General features: G+C 46.1%; 1 protein-coding gene across 5 annotated transcripts in view; it reads left to right on the top strand.

Annotated features, from left to right (window-relative positions):
* Window positions 1–14,257, top strand: part of LOC124072358 (estrogen receptor beta-like) — a 92,534-nt gene that overhangs the window by 68,862 nt on the left and 9,415 nt on the right. For 4 of the 5 annotated variants that reach the window (XM_046413751.1, XM_046413749.1, XM_046413750.1 and 1 more), the window contains 5 exons: window positions 7,894–8,388; window positions 9,506–9,693; window positions 9,782–9,898; window positions 10,619–10,969; window positions 13,747–13,885. In XM_046413751.1, the coding sequence (XP_046269707.1) occupies window positions 7,985–8,388; window positions 9,506–9,693; window positions 9,782–9,898; window positions 10,619–10,969; window positions 13,747–13,885 (1,199 nt within the window). In that variant the 5' untranslated portion in view covers window positions 7,894–7,984. Of the gene's footprint in view, window positions 1–4,594; window positions 4,722–7,893; window positions 8,389–9,505; window positions 9,694–9,781; window positions 9,899–10,618; window positions 10,970–13,746; window positions 13,886–14,257 lie in introns of those variants that run through there. The other variant, XM_046413748.1, reaches the window with a different exon arrangement.

Genomic DNA, 14,257 nt, shown 5'->3' with positions numbered 1-14,257 from the left:
GTGAGTTTCTTGATTTAGTATGTTTTCTGTCAGTAATTTCCTTGTAAAGGATTCAAAAACACTGAAATACCAGAATGTATGAAAACTGAACAGCATTTGTATTGTAATAATGGAACTAAAAAATAATTAGCTGGGATAAATGGATGTCAGAGTCCATCTTGCATCGTCTGTGTTGTTGCTAATAAAGGTCAGTCGATGCAGCCCTAATAAGGACGACCGCCTCAGCTCGGCTGCACTTCACCCGCTTCGTGCACTAAATCGCATCCTCCTCTGCAGCCGATTTGAGAAACGTTTGCAGACCACAAAACAGCACGTGGAAATCAGTCCAGTCACATCACAATCACAGTTTAGATTTCCTCGCCCAAACAGTTAATATTCTCACTCGGGAGTGTTTTCATCTAATGTTTCCCTCCCTGCAGATGCTGTTCCTCTGGAGTTTAGTACAGCGTGACTGTGGTTTCTCTGTGAGGGATATTTGGTCTAATCTTTTGAAGCTGCTGGTGATTATTTTATCACGTCAACCAAAGCGACCCTGTGAGCTCCTGTTCTTCAGGCTCTGCAGAGGAAGCCAGTGAGGATGTCCGCCTGTCAGCCTCCTCTCACAGCCTTGAGTCGGCTCACGGTGTAGTAACAATCTGGCTGTTACTTTAAATACCACATTCCTTTTCCACTCGTGAATAACTGAGCTGTGGGGGAGTGGAAGTGTGTGTGTGTGTGTGTGTGTTTGAAGGGAGCATGTCCCCCTCTGTTCTTTGTGGGTTTCACCCAAAAGCATTCCACCGGCCGGCGCCGAAAACTCGCCAAGGTCACTCTGCTCAGCAGTTCCTGATAGCTCCTCCTCTCCATCCACAGGTCGTCCATCACCCAAGATACCCGAGTACAGAGTGTGACCGAAACACTCTGACTGTGTGTTCCTCTCTGGGTGTTTGCATGCAGCTGACAGGAGGCTGTTTGTGCCTCCGTGGCGTGACTTGACCGTCATCAGGGTCTAATGGCACTAAACGGGTTGAAAGCGGTTTGTTTCTGTGTTAATTCGGTTTGTGCTGCACCCCAAAAATGTTTCAGACCTCTGAGAAGACAGCTGATGTAGTTTTAGCTGTCATAGAAGACGTGACCTGAAAACATGAAAAAGCCGCTTGCTGCTGCGATCACGAAGGATTGTTCCTGCAGTTTACTGTATGTTCATTTGGGTCTAAGAAATCTTTATTTTGCTCAGTGATATTCGGAAACTCAGGGTTTGACATTAATAGTTTCCGAGCGCAGATTTGTGGCTGTGCTGTGTTTAAACCTCCCACAGCTAGATGGCAGCATTGTGATCTGACTTCAGCCATTTGACTCTTCCACGCCAACATAAAGGCGTAAGCACACGTCGCCTTGCTTTCGGTACATACTGAATCATACCTGCTGTGTGATGCAAATCTCCACATGTTTTACAATCTCCAGTGTAAACCTGAACAATGTCAGAAGATTGTTTGGAACTATTTTGATATTATATATTATAATAATGCAAAGAATTCTCTTGTACACTGGAAAAACTGTGACTTAAGTCTAACTCAGAAAAAGAGAGAAAAGTGTAAGTGAAGGACTAAAACCCGAGTGGCGCTGAGCCTGAGAGAAAGCAGATGATTGGTTCAGACTGAGGCCGCCGCTGTGACGTGACCCCCGTTTGTGCTTCAGGGAGGCCGTGAAGCCAGCGGCTGAAAGTGACTCGAAGCAAACTGAGAGCTGATGTGAACAATGCAGCTGTCCAAACGTTGATGAAAGGCGGTCAGCACGCGTGCAGCCTGGACGCACGCGTCGTTCACTGAGGAGGAAGTGAATGTGTTCTCTGAAAACTAAAGACGCCTTCGACCATCTGATGCATAAGCATAATGTTTGTGTCTGTAAACGGGCCCAGAGTGTTCTGCTGAAGGCAAGGTGCCTGCTGCTGATTGGTCCGGCGGTCCCGTCGGTGGTGTGTTAATCTGCGTCTTGTCTCCTCTGCCCTGCACTTCCTGTCCCTCACCCACGACGGCGGCGCTGGTGGGCGGGGTCGTTGTGATGGTTGTGCCTTCAGGGTGGCTGCAGCTGTGCTGAGTGCTGCAGGTGAAGCTCTGAGGTTTGTTTTAAAGTCACAGTGAAGGTGGATGCTTTGCGTGTGACCCTGCGTGTGGTCGTCCTGTGGACACGAACGTAACCGTCTGTTCGTCATATGGAAAACACACTGAGCCTGTAGTCACCTTCATCACTGCATCATGTGACACCGAGGAGCATCGGCTTCTTTGTTTTCCTCCCCACAGCGGGTGACGAGAAGGGGGCTGAACTCGCACTCGAGTTTCCACCCTCAGCGACGTCTGCAGAGCTAAACAGCAGCAGAAACGTTGGAGCGGAAAGAAAAAGTAGAAACAAACCTAGAATTTCTAAATGAGATGTAAAAATGAAGAACTGAATTTTTTTCTGGCCTGTCGGTGTTGTTACAGTGGAAACGCTGACGTTTGTTTTCTTCTTCACGTTGATGTGTTTGAGCCTTTCCAGCCGTGCTGCTGCTTAATGTGTGCCAGGTGCAAACATCTGGCCCAGGATGAAGACTTGTGGATGAAATGTGTTCACGTCTTCACAGTGTGCCTTCAGTTGTTGGAACTGTGTGGTGTCAGTGTTTGTTATGATGCTGGTCAGCTGCTGTCTGTGGAGCAACAATCTGATGAGATGCTTTTTTAACAAACGCATGAATTTGTTTTTAGAGGAGAAAGACAGACGGCTTAGTGGTCTGTCGTGTGTGGAAAGTGGAGTCGGGAGATCAGGGCAACATTCGGGCTCGCATGTGTCGAAATTAGTTTTAGTTTAATCTGATATTTTACCACATTATGGCACCTCGTTTGAAGGAAAGTGAGCCAATAAAAGGCTCAAAGGAAGATTAAGTGACTTAGAGAGGCTGTGGTGTATTTTCTGGGGTGCCTCACCTGTCTGTCAGGTAAACACGACACCGCGTCCCGGCGTTGTAACGGGCCTGTCGGTTCCTGCTGAAGCCTCCGGTCGTTTGGCTCCCACCTCTTCAGCCGAGCACAGCTCTTCTCCTCCAGCAGCTCCTTGTCGGCTTTGTGAGGCTGAGAGAAAGGAGCCATAGAGGCTGGCTAATGGTTTTGCTGGGGGTCTTTGTGTTTCGGTATGCGCTGCTGGCTGGGAGCCTCGTCCGGGGGGGGCAGGACTCCACGCTCCCTCACACACAGGAAATAAACACGTCTGTGATATGCGTCTGTTTCACGGGACGTTTCTCATTGCTTTGTTGCAGCCTGACGGCAGCGTGTGTCCTCTTCGCTGCTCGCAGATGGATGTGTTGAAACTGCAGCTCCAGCGAGGACGTTTGGTGAAGAGAGACACACTTTGACCTCATCTTCTGTCTTCCAAAGGGGGCAGATCTGAGCTGCTTTTGTGCTCAGAAACACAGTTTTTCTCTTCATGGCGGATTCCTTTATCAGGGGTGCGAGCAAAGCTTTCGGTCTGGACTCTGCAGGGCCTTCCAGGTTTTTAGTTTTGTCTTGTTTGGGTTTGTTTTTTTGTTCATTCATCAGCTCAGATGTTGTGTGAAAGTCCCTGTGAAGCATCCATCCAGAATTTACTCATTCAAGTATGTGCAAGACAAGAAAAGGATCCAGATATCAAAGTTAAGGTGAAGGGTTAAAGCCCACAGAGATTTAAAGAAATACTATAAATCAAATAACAAAACCTCTTAAATTAAAGTGTAAGGCCACAACAAATAGTCCTTTCATCAGTTAGCCAATTGATAATTTTTTGATTCCTTGATCAATTGTTAAAATCTGACCCAGTTAAATTTCTTCTTCTACAATCCTCCTTTTGTCTTTCAAAGCAGAGAACTTTTAGAAATATCGCTTTAGTTTGCTGTCTTAAACACACTTTGACGCGATTAGAAAAGGATTAAAGGTCGCGTTCATGAGAAAAACAGACTGCGGTTAACTCGGCTAATTTCTTTTCTTGTTTCAGCTCTAAACAAACAGCAGCTCTTCAGCTTAATGAAGTCAGAGGAGCAGCATCTCGTAACGATTTAGTCAGGCTCATCAGTGACTTTGGTCGTTTATTATTTATCTTTAATTGTATTTTAAAGAGACAGCTGTATTGTTTAATTTCACGCCGTGTAAGAGACGAATGTGTGCGCGCACATTTCACATCCACTACTTACTTTTACAGTCAAGTCACTGAGACCAGTAGAAGGTAAATGCAGATACCTGTTCCTGCTTTGCTTGTCACGCAATCAAAGATTTTTGGTGTTTGATAAAATCTGTGGTTGTCATGGATGAACGATTTTCCTGCAGTTGCTTTTCTGAAACGCTTGACAGCTGACTTGTTAAGTTGTTGAACTTCAGACTGTCGGTATGATCCACCACGTCTGCCTTCTCCTTGTGTTTGAACAAGACTTTGGGACTGTGGAAAATTTTCAGTTTTTGTTCTTTAGAAATGGTGGTGGAGGGGGGAGAAGAAAGGAAGGAAGCGAACTGCTGCCCTGCAGGCCTGCTGGTTAAAACACCAGATCATTCAGTGACGTGAATGAATCATTGGATGAAAGAGTTGCATTAAGACTGTGTCCTTTGACCCTTTGTTGCCTGCCTGGTGGTTTACCATGGAAGGCTGCCATGAACGCCAGTCTGTCCAAAGCTCAAACTTCAGCAGACGTTCTGACAACACAGCTCTGACTGCCGTCGAACTGCTGAGCCACACAGCCTGAAGGAGTAAGTGAATCTTTTTCATGGCTTCTCATTCGCTGTGCAGTTCTTTCATTTTTTTAACTAAATTTTTAACTTTGGGTTGTTGGGTTTGTTTTTTTCTCTTTTCCAAGGAACGTTTTAATCACAGACTGTGATGAATTAAGCAGGCTCTGAGTGTTTAAATCTGAGAACAAATTCAGGTGTGAAATGTCAGCCAGAATGAGGCGATTAGTTGTAATATGATTATTTCTATTATTGTGCATCTTGTGTTGATTCTCTGCACCAGTTTCATTTCCTGACACTCAGTCTGTATTAAAGTATCCGCCCTTGTGCTTGTTTTGTCAACCCTGATCTGCTAAAGTTTAGCTCCTGAGCAGCGTGCAGGCTGGTTGTAACGACGCATGTCAGTTTGGACGATTCATCTCAATGATTTTGTTCATTTTCCGTGTAGAGCGGGAGATCTGGCTGTGGCTGATGGACGGTTTGTCGTATTTGTATTTGTATTTGCATGAACATGACCCGACCTCAGCTTTACGCAGAGTCGACCAGCTCAACGCACCAAACTAATCAGTGCTGATCGAACACCAGGAAAGAGTCTCACGTCATGGCGGTCATTTACAACAGCAGAGCAATCAAAACAGAGTGCTTTGCCGTTATTGGTCCTTTCCAGTCTTTGTCAGTTGCTCTGGACAGTCAGTAGTCACTCTCAGTCGGTGGTGAGTGAAAACGTTTGGTCTGATCTGAGGTTTGCCGCATCCATGTTCAGGGGCTGAAGTCTTAGAGCAGTCAGCTGGAGCAGTCAGGAGGAGGAATGTTGGGCTCTTTGTATTACAATTTAACTAAAGAGTTTGGTCTAGACCTGCTCTAATTGGAAAGTGTCATGAGATAACTTTTGTTGTGAATTGGCGCTATATAAATAAACTGAACTGAATTGAGGAGGAGGAGCCTCCACCGCCTCCACCACCTCCTCAGAATGAGCTGTACACCCTCATACAATCCAACTGTGTGTTCAGTCCTGGTCAAAAATATCCAAGCTCCGAGTCACTAGGAAGCGTAAGCCTAAACTGGGACAAGTTCCCTGAGTTGACAGTACAAGCTGTGATGTTTAACATCAACACATGATGGACAAGTGACAAATGATGTGCACAGTTAATAACAAATCAACAGTATCTTTGTGAATTTATTTGTTATTCCACGGGATCAACATGTTCAGTTCTGTGCATGATGTGGCCCGTGTGACCGGGACGAAGGACTTGTGGGACGACACAAAGCTTCCTCAAAGTAAAGTAAAAGAAGACGGTGGAGTTTTGTTTGAAAGAGGAAGCGTTTAGACCCTGCATGACGTGACGTTTTAGAAATGCAGACTTCAGATCAGGCCCTAAAGGAGGACGGGGTGTAGCCTCAGGCTGGGCAGGTAAAGGTGTCACTTTGACCTGACACGTGTGACACACCTGTTGACTGCTGATCTGAGTGACCTTGTGACTGTTTGGCCTGACGTTTTCTGTCCACTCCACACCGTAGAAGAACAACGTCTGAAACTCCCCTCGTGACTTCTAAGTCCAGTTTGGTACAGTAGATTGTTGGCAGACTCTTAAAATCTCATTAATATTTATTTTAAATGTTATTTTGTTTGTTGTCTGTTGTGATTTCTAACTTATCTGACTTCCACTTCCTGCCCTCGTGAACATCCAGGCTGCCCTCCGTACAGGAGTCTGTCCACAAGTCTTCATCCTGAGTTTGTCTTATGAATTTTAATTCTTCTAACTGAAGGACTGAATTTATATGCATTAAAAAACATCCTGAATTCAACTGGGAGTGGGAATGTGACTTCCCAGCAGAAAATCAGACGTTTTTGGAGGATAGCCGCCGTCACATGTTCACCATCACCATCCGTTTGGCTCGGTGGACTCAAGCCGCCCAACACAGTGTAATTCGGTTAAATATCAGCCTCAACAAGGTCAGTAAACACTGTCGGGCATGTGGCCACAGGGGTCAGTGAAGGTAGCCTGAATGCAGCTTTATGTGTGCACTTGAGGGCCACCATAGAGGAATCTGGACTCAGTCTGAACCCTGAACCCTAGAAGTTCTTCTTTGTGCCGTTGAGTATGGAACAAAGGCATAAATCACCCAAAAGACACTTGAAAACGTCCCGACGAGTGGGTGTGTGTGGTTCTCTGTGCCGAGCCGCCGGCTGCTGTGTTGTTGAATCTCGCACTGATTAACCAGCTGATGGCCTCTCTGGGACAGTTTGGCTGCAGACACACAGGCCGATCGTTCTGTGTTTCCAGGCTGCGTTCGGAGGAGTCGTTCTCTTCACCTTTCACACAGTGCTGAGCTGTTGCATCATTTATCCCGGCTCATCGAACTCGGCTTGTAACAGAGAGAACGAGCAGGAGTGTGGCAGCATCTGACACTCTTTGGTCTTCACGCGTCCACATGTCCACGTGGTGTCATAAAAGCATCAGGTTCATGATTTGGTGTCTGATGTTTTGAGTGGTTTCCAGTAAGAATGACATGCAGAGGTGTCTCCTGTTCAGAATGTAACACTGCAGTGAGACAATCAACAGTTGTGGCTTTTCACATCCCTTTGCTTTCTAAACTTTCTGAATTTCGGCTCTTTGCTTACCACTTCTGGCTTTTAGTTCAGCAGTGTGTCGATCAGTGTCCTTAAACTAAAACCTGTCATCTCCAGAAGGCCACAGTTTTACATTATTTGTTCGGTTTGAATAATGTGAAAACATCCAACACAATTATTTATGCAAACAAAGGAGACGTCTCACCTGGTAAAAGGAGCTTCTAACTTCCCTTCAAGCTCCCTTTTTGTCAGATCTTGTCCACACGTGCAGCAGCAGGGTCTCATTTTGCCCTCCGACTGTGAGTCACTCGCTAAAGAAAACTTTCATTATCTTCTGTTTTCGCGTGGAATCTTGAGTGTCCTTGAACAGCAGCATCACGGCTGGCGGGAGGACGACTCCAGTTAACCCCCAGTGAACAGAGTCACAACAGCTCAGCATTAGTTAGAGAGCCTGATGCGGACTAAATTAAGGCAAATTTGTCTGGTCCTTTCAAAAACACAAACTCAATTTGTCATTTCCCAGAAAAGGATGCATGAAAAGTTTTCCCTTTTGTGTCTGTTTTTCGGTTTGGTGGTGTGATATTCTGTCCGTGACACAGTGTTTCTCTGCCTCTGCCACAGGACTTGCCTACACTGGAATATGCAATAGAGGAACCAGCTGCATCATCATCTTCATCACCGCTGTCAGCATCCACGGTCGATCCCCCCTGACATGGCCTCCTCGCCCAAGGTCGATGCTCACCCGTTACCCCTGCTTCAGCTCCAGGAGGTGGACTCCAGTAAAGCCTCGGAGAGGCAGAGCTCCCCGGGACTCCTGCCCACCGTCTACAGCCCTCCTCTGACCATGGACAGCCACACCGTATGCATCCCCTCCCCGTACACGGACAGTAGCCACGAGTACAACCACGGCCACGGACCTCTGACCTTTTATAGCCCGTCTGTGCTGAGCTATGCCAGGCCGCCCATCACTGACAGCCCGTCAGCCTTCTGGCCCTCCCACAGCCTGCCCACTGTGCCCTCGCTGACTCTGCACTGCCCTCAGCCTCTTGTCTACAATGAACCCAGCCCACATGCGCCCTGGCTGGAGTCCAAAGCCCACAGCATCAACCCCAGCAGGTAGGGTTTCCTGAGTGAACAACGCATGGAAGTAATACCTTTGCAAAGTGTTTGGTGAGTGATGGTTTACTGAACTGCTCACGGAGTTTGAGAAGCAGTGTGCAGAACTAAAAACCCACTGCCGTAACGTTCTGTGTCACGGCTTTCCTCACACATGGTTTGTGGCAAAACACGTGGCTTCATATCCGGACTGGACTGGACTACTTAGTCCAGTCTGAGCAGCGTCCTTTAATGAACTGAATCTGCTGCCATTTGCTTATAAACTGTGATGAGTTCATTGCAAGAATTCCATAAACACACTTGGCTCAGAAGTATGGAGGATATTTTGGATCAGAATTAGAAACATAAAGTTAAAAAGGCTAATATTAAAAAGAGCCACTAGGCTCTATATAATAATCAGGGAAATTGAATTTATGATGGATTATGCTGATCTGATAATGTTAAAGTGAAAATAAAAATAATATATTTAAATGACATTAAATTTTGAAATTTGTATTTCAAAATTTTGAACATTTACATTTTAAAATTTTAATTTTTAAATTTAAAAATCCACAAAACTCACAAAAAATGGGAGATCGAAACGTTAAATTCACATACTTCAAGCATATAGAAAAAACAAAAATTCTTATTTTTGCACTTGACATTTGGATCTTAAAGCTGCATGTAAATGACGAGGCACGGCCCAGACGCTGGAGGGTTTGAAGTGCAGAGGCGCCTGATGGACAGCAGGGGGAGCTGAAGAGCACACAGTAACGGAAGTGCAGGGTCAGAGGGAGGACTGTTGTTTCAGTGTTTCTGTCCATGTGGCCTCATACTTAAAGTCACCAGTGAAATGTTCGTTATCTTTATTTTTATCTGCTCCATTACTCTCCCTGCCACACCCCTGCAGCAAAGTGAGGACCTCAGCCGCTGAAGATCGGCTAAAACCCATCGCTGCAAGCTTTGAGACACAGTTCAGTTCAGGTTTTCTGATGTGATGTTCCAGTTGGCTGAAATGCGAGTGTGGAGACATTCTCAGCAAAAGAGTTGGGAGATGGAGACAGACAGGTGGCTGACGGGCTGAAACTCTCAATGTCAGGTTGTCCGTTTGTCACACCGTCTGTCTTTCTTCCTGCAGTGCCATCAAGCCTCTGGGGAAGAGATCGGAGGAAGCAGCGGAAGGCGTGAACTCCTCCTTGTGTTCCTCTGCAGTGGGGAAAGCCGACATGCACTTCTGCGCCGTGTGCCACGACTACGCCTCGGGTTACCACTACGGCGTGTGGTCCTGCGAGGGCTGCAAGGCCTTTTTCAAGAGGAGCATCCAAGGTACCAACAGCATCTTCCTGTCTGTGTTCACTCACCATTTATTCTTTCTCCTCGATGAGTTCTGCAGTGTGTTTTTCCTTTTCCTCAGGACACAATGACTACATCTGCCCCGCCACAAATCAGTGCACCATCGACAAGAACCGACGTAAAAGCTGCCAGGCCTGCCGCTTACGTAAATGCTATGAAGTGGGCATGATGAAGTGTGGTAGGTGCTCACCTCTTCTCATACTTGGTGCTCTTTGACGTTTTGTCATCTTACGGCAGCAGAAAAGTTCAAGGCGCCTAAAGAGAAGCGATGAAAGAGTTGAACCTGCAATCTCATTATGGCATATGATCTTTGAGACTTCAGAAAACACACGATCTGGAGTCTCAAATACCAGTCTGAGACAGTTCATCAAGCCTTCAGCTGCAGAGATGCAGTTTAGCGTCTACATTGCACATTAAGAGATGTTTCAGCTGTTTTTATTTTGTTGAGTTGTGTTCTTGCATTGTCCCAAATGGTGCTTCTCTACCCTTGAAAACAGAAATCTTATCTGCAGAGATTTCCAGGACATTTTGATGTGATTATTTGGTGCTGATTGAGGTGCTGACCTTGATGTGTCAGCCATTTACTCTGCGTATCAGTCTTTCTGCGGTCTTTAAAGTCCTCCACGTTGTGACAAGTTCAGCTCTGTTGACTACTGCAGCAGTGTCAGGAACCAAAGTCCTCCACACCTGTGTAAATGAGTATTTAGCCTTGTGATGAAGATCTTCACTTGAAACCACCTGCCAGAAGATCTGCTATCGACCCTGGTGCTGACAGTCAGGAAGTTTCTAAGATTTTAAGAAAGTACAGAGATTGAAGATGTAGGATTTTCCACTTTGGAACACATGAAACAAGATTTGGTCCATAAGTTCTTCCTCTCTCGCTGTCTTCATACACCAGGCGTACGGCGTGAGCGCTGCAGCTATCGAGGAGCTCGGCACCGCCGTGGTGGACTCCAGCCTCGGGATCCCTCAGGCAGAGGCGTGGTCAGGGTGGGCCCGGGTTCTCGGGCCCAGCGGCATCTCCACCTGGAGGCTCCTTTCGCCCCCCTCCCTCAGGCGAATCACACATACCACTCGGCCATGAGCCCGGAGGAGTTCATCTCCCGCATCATGGAGGCGGAGCCTCCAGAGATCTACCTCATGGAGGACCTGAAGAAGCCCTTCACCGAGGCCAGCATGATGATGTCCCTCACCAACCTGGCAGACAAGGAGCTGGTCCTCATGATCAGCTGGGCTAAAAAGATCCCTGGTAAGATTTGCAGCAGATTTAATGTTAAAACCGTAATCTAAATGGTCAGGTCGTGTCTGTCTGACCAAGTTGGACGCCGGACAGAAGGAACTTTAATTAGATCCCAGTTTACATGTAATCAGATGAAGTCTTGGTACACTGTGTTTGGCCTTGCTGAGGGAAAGAGCTGTTTGAAGGTTAAGGTCAGGGTAAACATTGTGGCCTTGTGTTCGCTGCTGATGGATGATCCTCGGTCAGTGGGATCACTTTGGCTTTGTCACCATCAACAGTGTTGTGGAAGTCAGGCATGCTGAGACTGTGGGTTGTACAGGTGAAAACAAACCCGAGGCTACAGTAAACACATCCTCCACCCATCGCTCATGTCAGTCGTGTGTGTCAGACGTTGCGTGCAATGGTTAAATAAACAAATGAGATAATGACAGCATGGATAGACAGAAACCAGCCATGACTGTGATCATTAAGCTTTTATGTTTAAAATTATGGGCTGCAATTAGTGAATTTCTCTCCGTCCTGACTGACTCATCTGGCCTCATTTTCCCCACCTTCCTGTCCTGTTTTATGCTGCTATCTTTCCTTCCATCTCCTCCCCTCTCCTGCCTTCTCCTCCTGTCAGCTAGTGTTCAGCCCAGCAGGTAACTTCCCATGAGAGGTGTTAATGTGAAGGGATCATGGACATTTTTCTTCTCTTTTCTTTTATTTGAAGAAAGACCGTTTTCACAGATTTTTTTAAAGGATTTTCTCCCCCCTGCACCCTGACACAAATAAAATGAGTGCTCATTGTCTGCTGTATTAAAGAGACAAGAAAGCACAGACAGGTGAGCAAGGTGCTGTCAGGTAAAACACAAAGTTCCTGTTAGGTGATGTCAGTGTTGCAGAGCTGGCTTCAGCAGCCCATTGCCAGATTTGGGTTTGCGTTTGTTTTTGTCCACAACTCAGCTGCCAATCATGACTTTTCAGCCTGTTTTTATAGCATCACATTACTAGAAAATCTTTGGGAAAAATTTATTTGACGTGTTCTTTGAGATCTTGTTTGGCCCGTATCTCATCTGCTGACATGGGAGGGTTCATGAGCTGTACTGCAGCCAGCCACCAGGGGGCGTTCAGATGTTTTGGCTTCACTCTTAAGGAGCTCTCGTGTTGTCCAGCCAGTAAGCTTAGTGAGTTGGGAGAAAGTAACTCGCTCACTCGGATCATTAAACAACAAAGTCGTCTTTTCCCTTTGCTTCGAAGCTGTTGGTAAGCCAATAGAGGCAGACAGTGTGGTTGCAGCTGTAATAGAGCAAACTACATGATTATCGTGTACAAAATTTACACCAATCACAATAAAAATTTTGCTTTTACGTTGTTTATTGTGTGTTTTAGTGTGTGGGCTTTTATGGCAAATAAATTCCACTCAGCATGAGTGTAGGGAGGTGGAGAAACAGTCTGTAACCATAACTGTACGAAAGTACACTTCATGAAAAGTGAAAAGGCATCCAGATAAACTGATAAACAAAAGATCCACAAGGCCAATCATGGATTATTTACACAAATATTAAAATATTATCCTCTACAAGGCTGAACTGCTTCTTCTGCTCCCAGTCTTTTAGCTTAGCCCAGCCAAGCACGTCTTATCCCTCTGATAAAACCAGTCCGTCCAACACATGTAGTTTGGTGATAAAATACAGAAAATTGCAACACTGACAGCACAACAGTGAGATTTGAATGTCTTTAACCTGATTTCTTCAGAAGACAAGAAACTCTTTTGCGGCCAGAGGTGATATGTTTTTGGGTTATCTCAGTCTGGATGGAATTTCTTCAAATTTGGCACAAACGTCAACTTGGACTCAAAGACGAACTGAAGAGAATTTGCTGACTCAAGAATTCATTCACCAATTCTGAATGAATTTCACCCAAATGTCTAACAGGATGAAATGATTTTCTATCCAGAAGGTCAAAGGTCAGCTTGACTGTCAGATCCTGATGTTTCCTGTCCATCATTCAGCAGCTGAACTCAGGACCTGAAGGCCACATTGGGACCAGATCTCACATGTGCTCCCATACTGAACTGCTGCCTCTAATCTTGAAGCTGTGCTGGTTGTGTAGATCTTTGCTGTCCGGTTGGACGCGTGTGTGAAGCCTCCACGTTTTACAGTCTGTAGCTTCTCTGCAGCAACGACCGCCTGAAGCTTTGTGGTCCACCACAAGCTGTGATGTTGAGCTGATGAAGCTCTCTGTCAGTCACTACAGATATTATGAGACATGACTGCTGCGTGCAGCTGAACAACTACAAAGCAGTGATACGTTTTTATGTCTTGTACTGAAGGCTTTCATTATAAATCAGACAGAAGGCCTGCAGCTTCTCTGTTGCAATCTTGTGCACTGAGACACGTAGTCACAGAGTGGCTGCACACTCAGTGCACTGACAGCAGAGTGACTGCGCAGTCGTGTGTGTCGATATCTGCCTGTTAGCTTCCTGTTTCGTGTTAGTTCAATAATGTCTGTTATGCAACCAGTGAAAATCAATCTGGTAAAGTGCTCATTCTTTGTTTTTGGCTCTTTTGTAAAAATGTTCATGTGCAGAGTCTGCAAAAGGCCACGGCAGCATTAAGTGAACAGGAAGACTAATTAGAAAAATAAAAATCATTCAAGGATTTTCCTCAGTCGTTCAGGTGCACATTTTGCCTTCGGTGTCCAGTCCCAGTGTCTTCCAGGCTACTCAAAGTGGTGCTGAAGCAGGCAGAGTATGAGCGTGACAGCTATGTTGTTTCTCATCTGACTGTGTGGTATGTCCTCAGGCTTCGTAGAGCTGAGCTTAGCCGACCAGATCCACCTGCTGAAGTGCTGCTGGCTGGAGATCCTGATGCTGGGCCTCATGTGGAGGTCAGTGGATCATCCTGGAAAACTCATCTTCTCTCCAGACTTCAAGCTCAACAGGTGAGCAGGCTGAGAAGCTTTCATTCAACAGCTCAGTTAGAACCACTAACATCACTCATCCTGGGAGCACCTAGTCAGCGGTGGACTCCAGGGTCCAGGCCCCCAACGTGCCCAAGGTCGTGATGCATTTATGGGCAAGTGGATCCAAACGCTGGTTAAGATTAAAGTTGTTTTATTGTGTGACTCAGGTGTGGAACAGCTACACCTCTGTAATAAAACACACAGGCAGCTATTAACTGTTTAACCCTTCTGAGACACGACATGGAGGCCTTACTTTAGCCTGTTTCAGCATTAGCATTAGGTCAGCTGAAGGCTGCAGCTGCTGTTTGGAATTTTCTGCTTTTTGACTCTCAAAAAGTGTGAACGAAGGTT

This window comes from Scatophagus argus, chromosome 15 (assembly GCF_020382885.2).
Source record: "Scatophagus argus isolate fScaArg1 chromosome 15, fScaArg1.pri, whole genome shotgun sequence".
Classification (NCBI taxonomy): Eukaryota; Metazoa; Chordata; class Actinopteri; family Scatophagidae; genus Scatophagus; species Scatophagus argus.
This window is presented reverse-complemented; position numbering and strand designations above follow the sequence as displayed.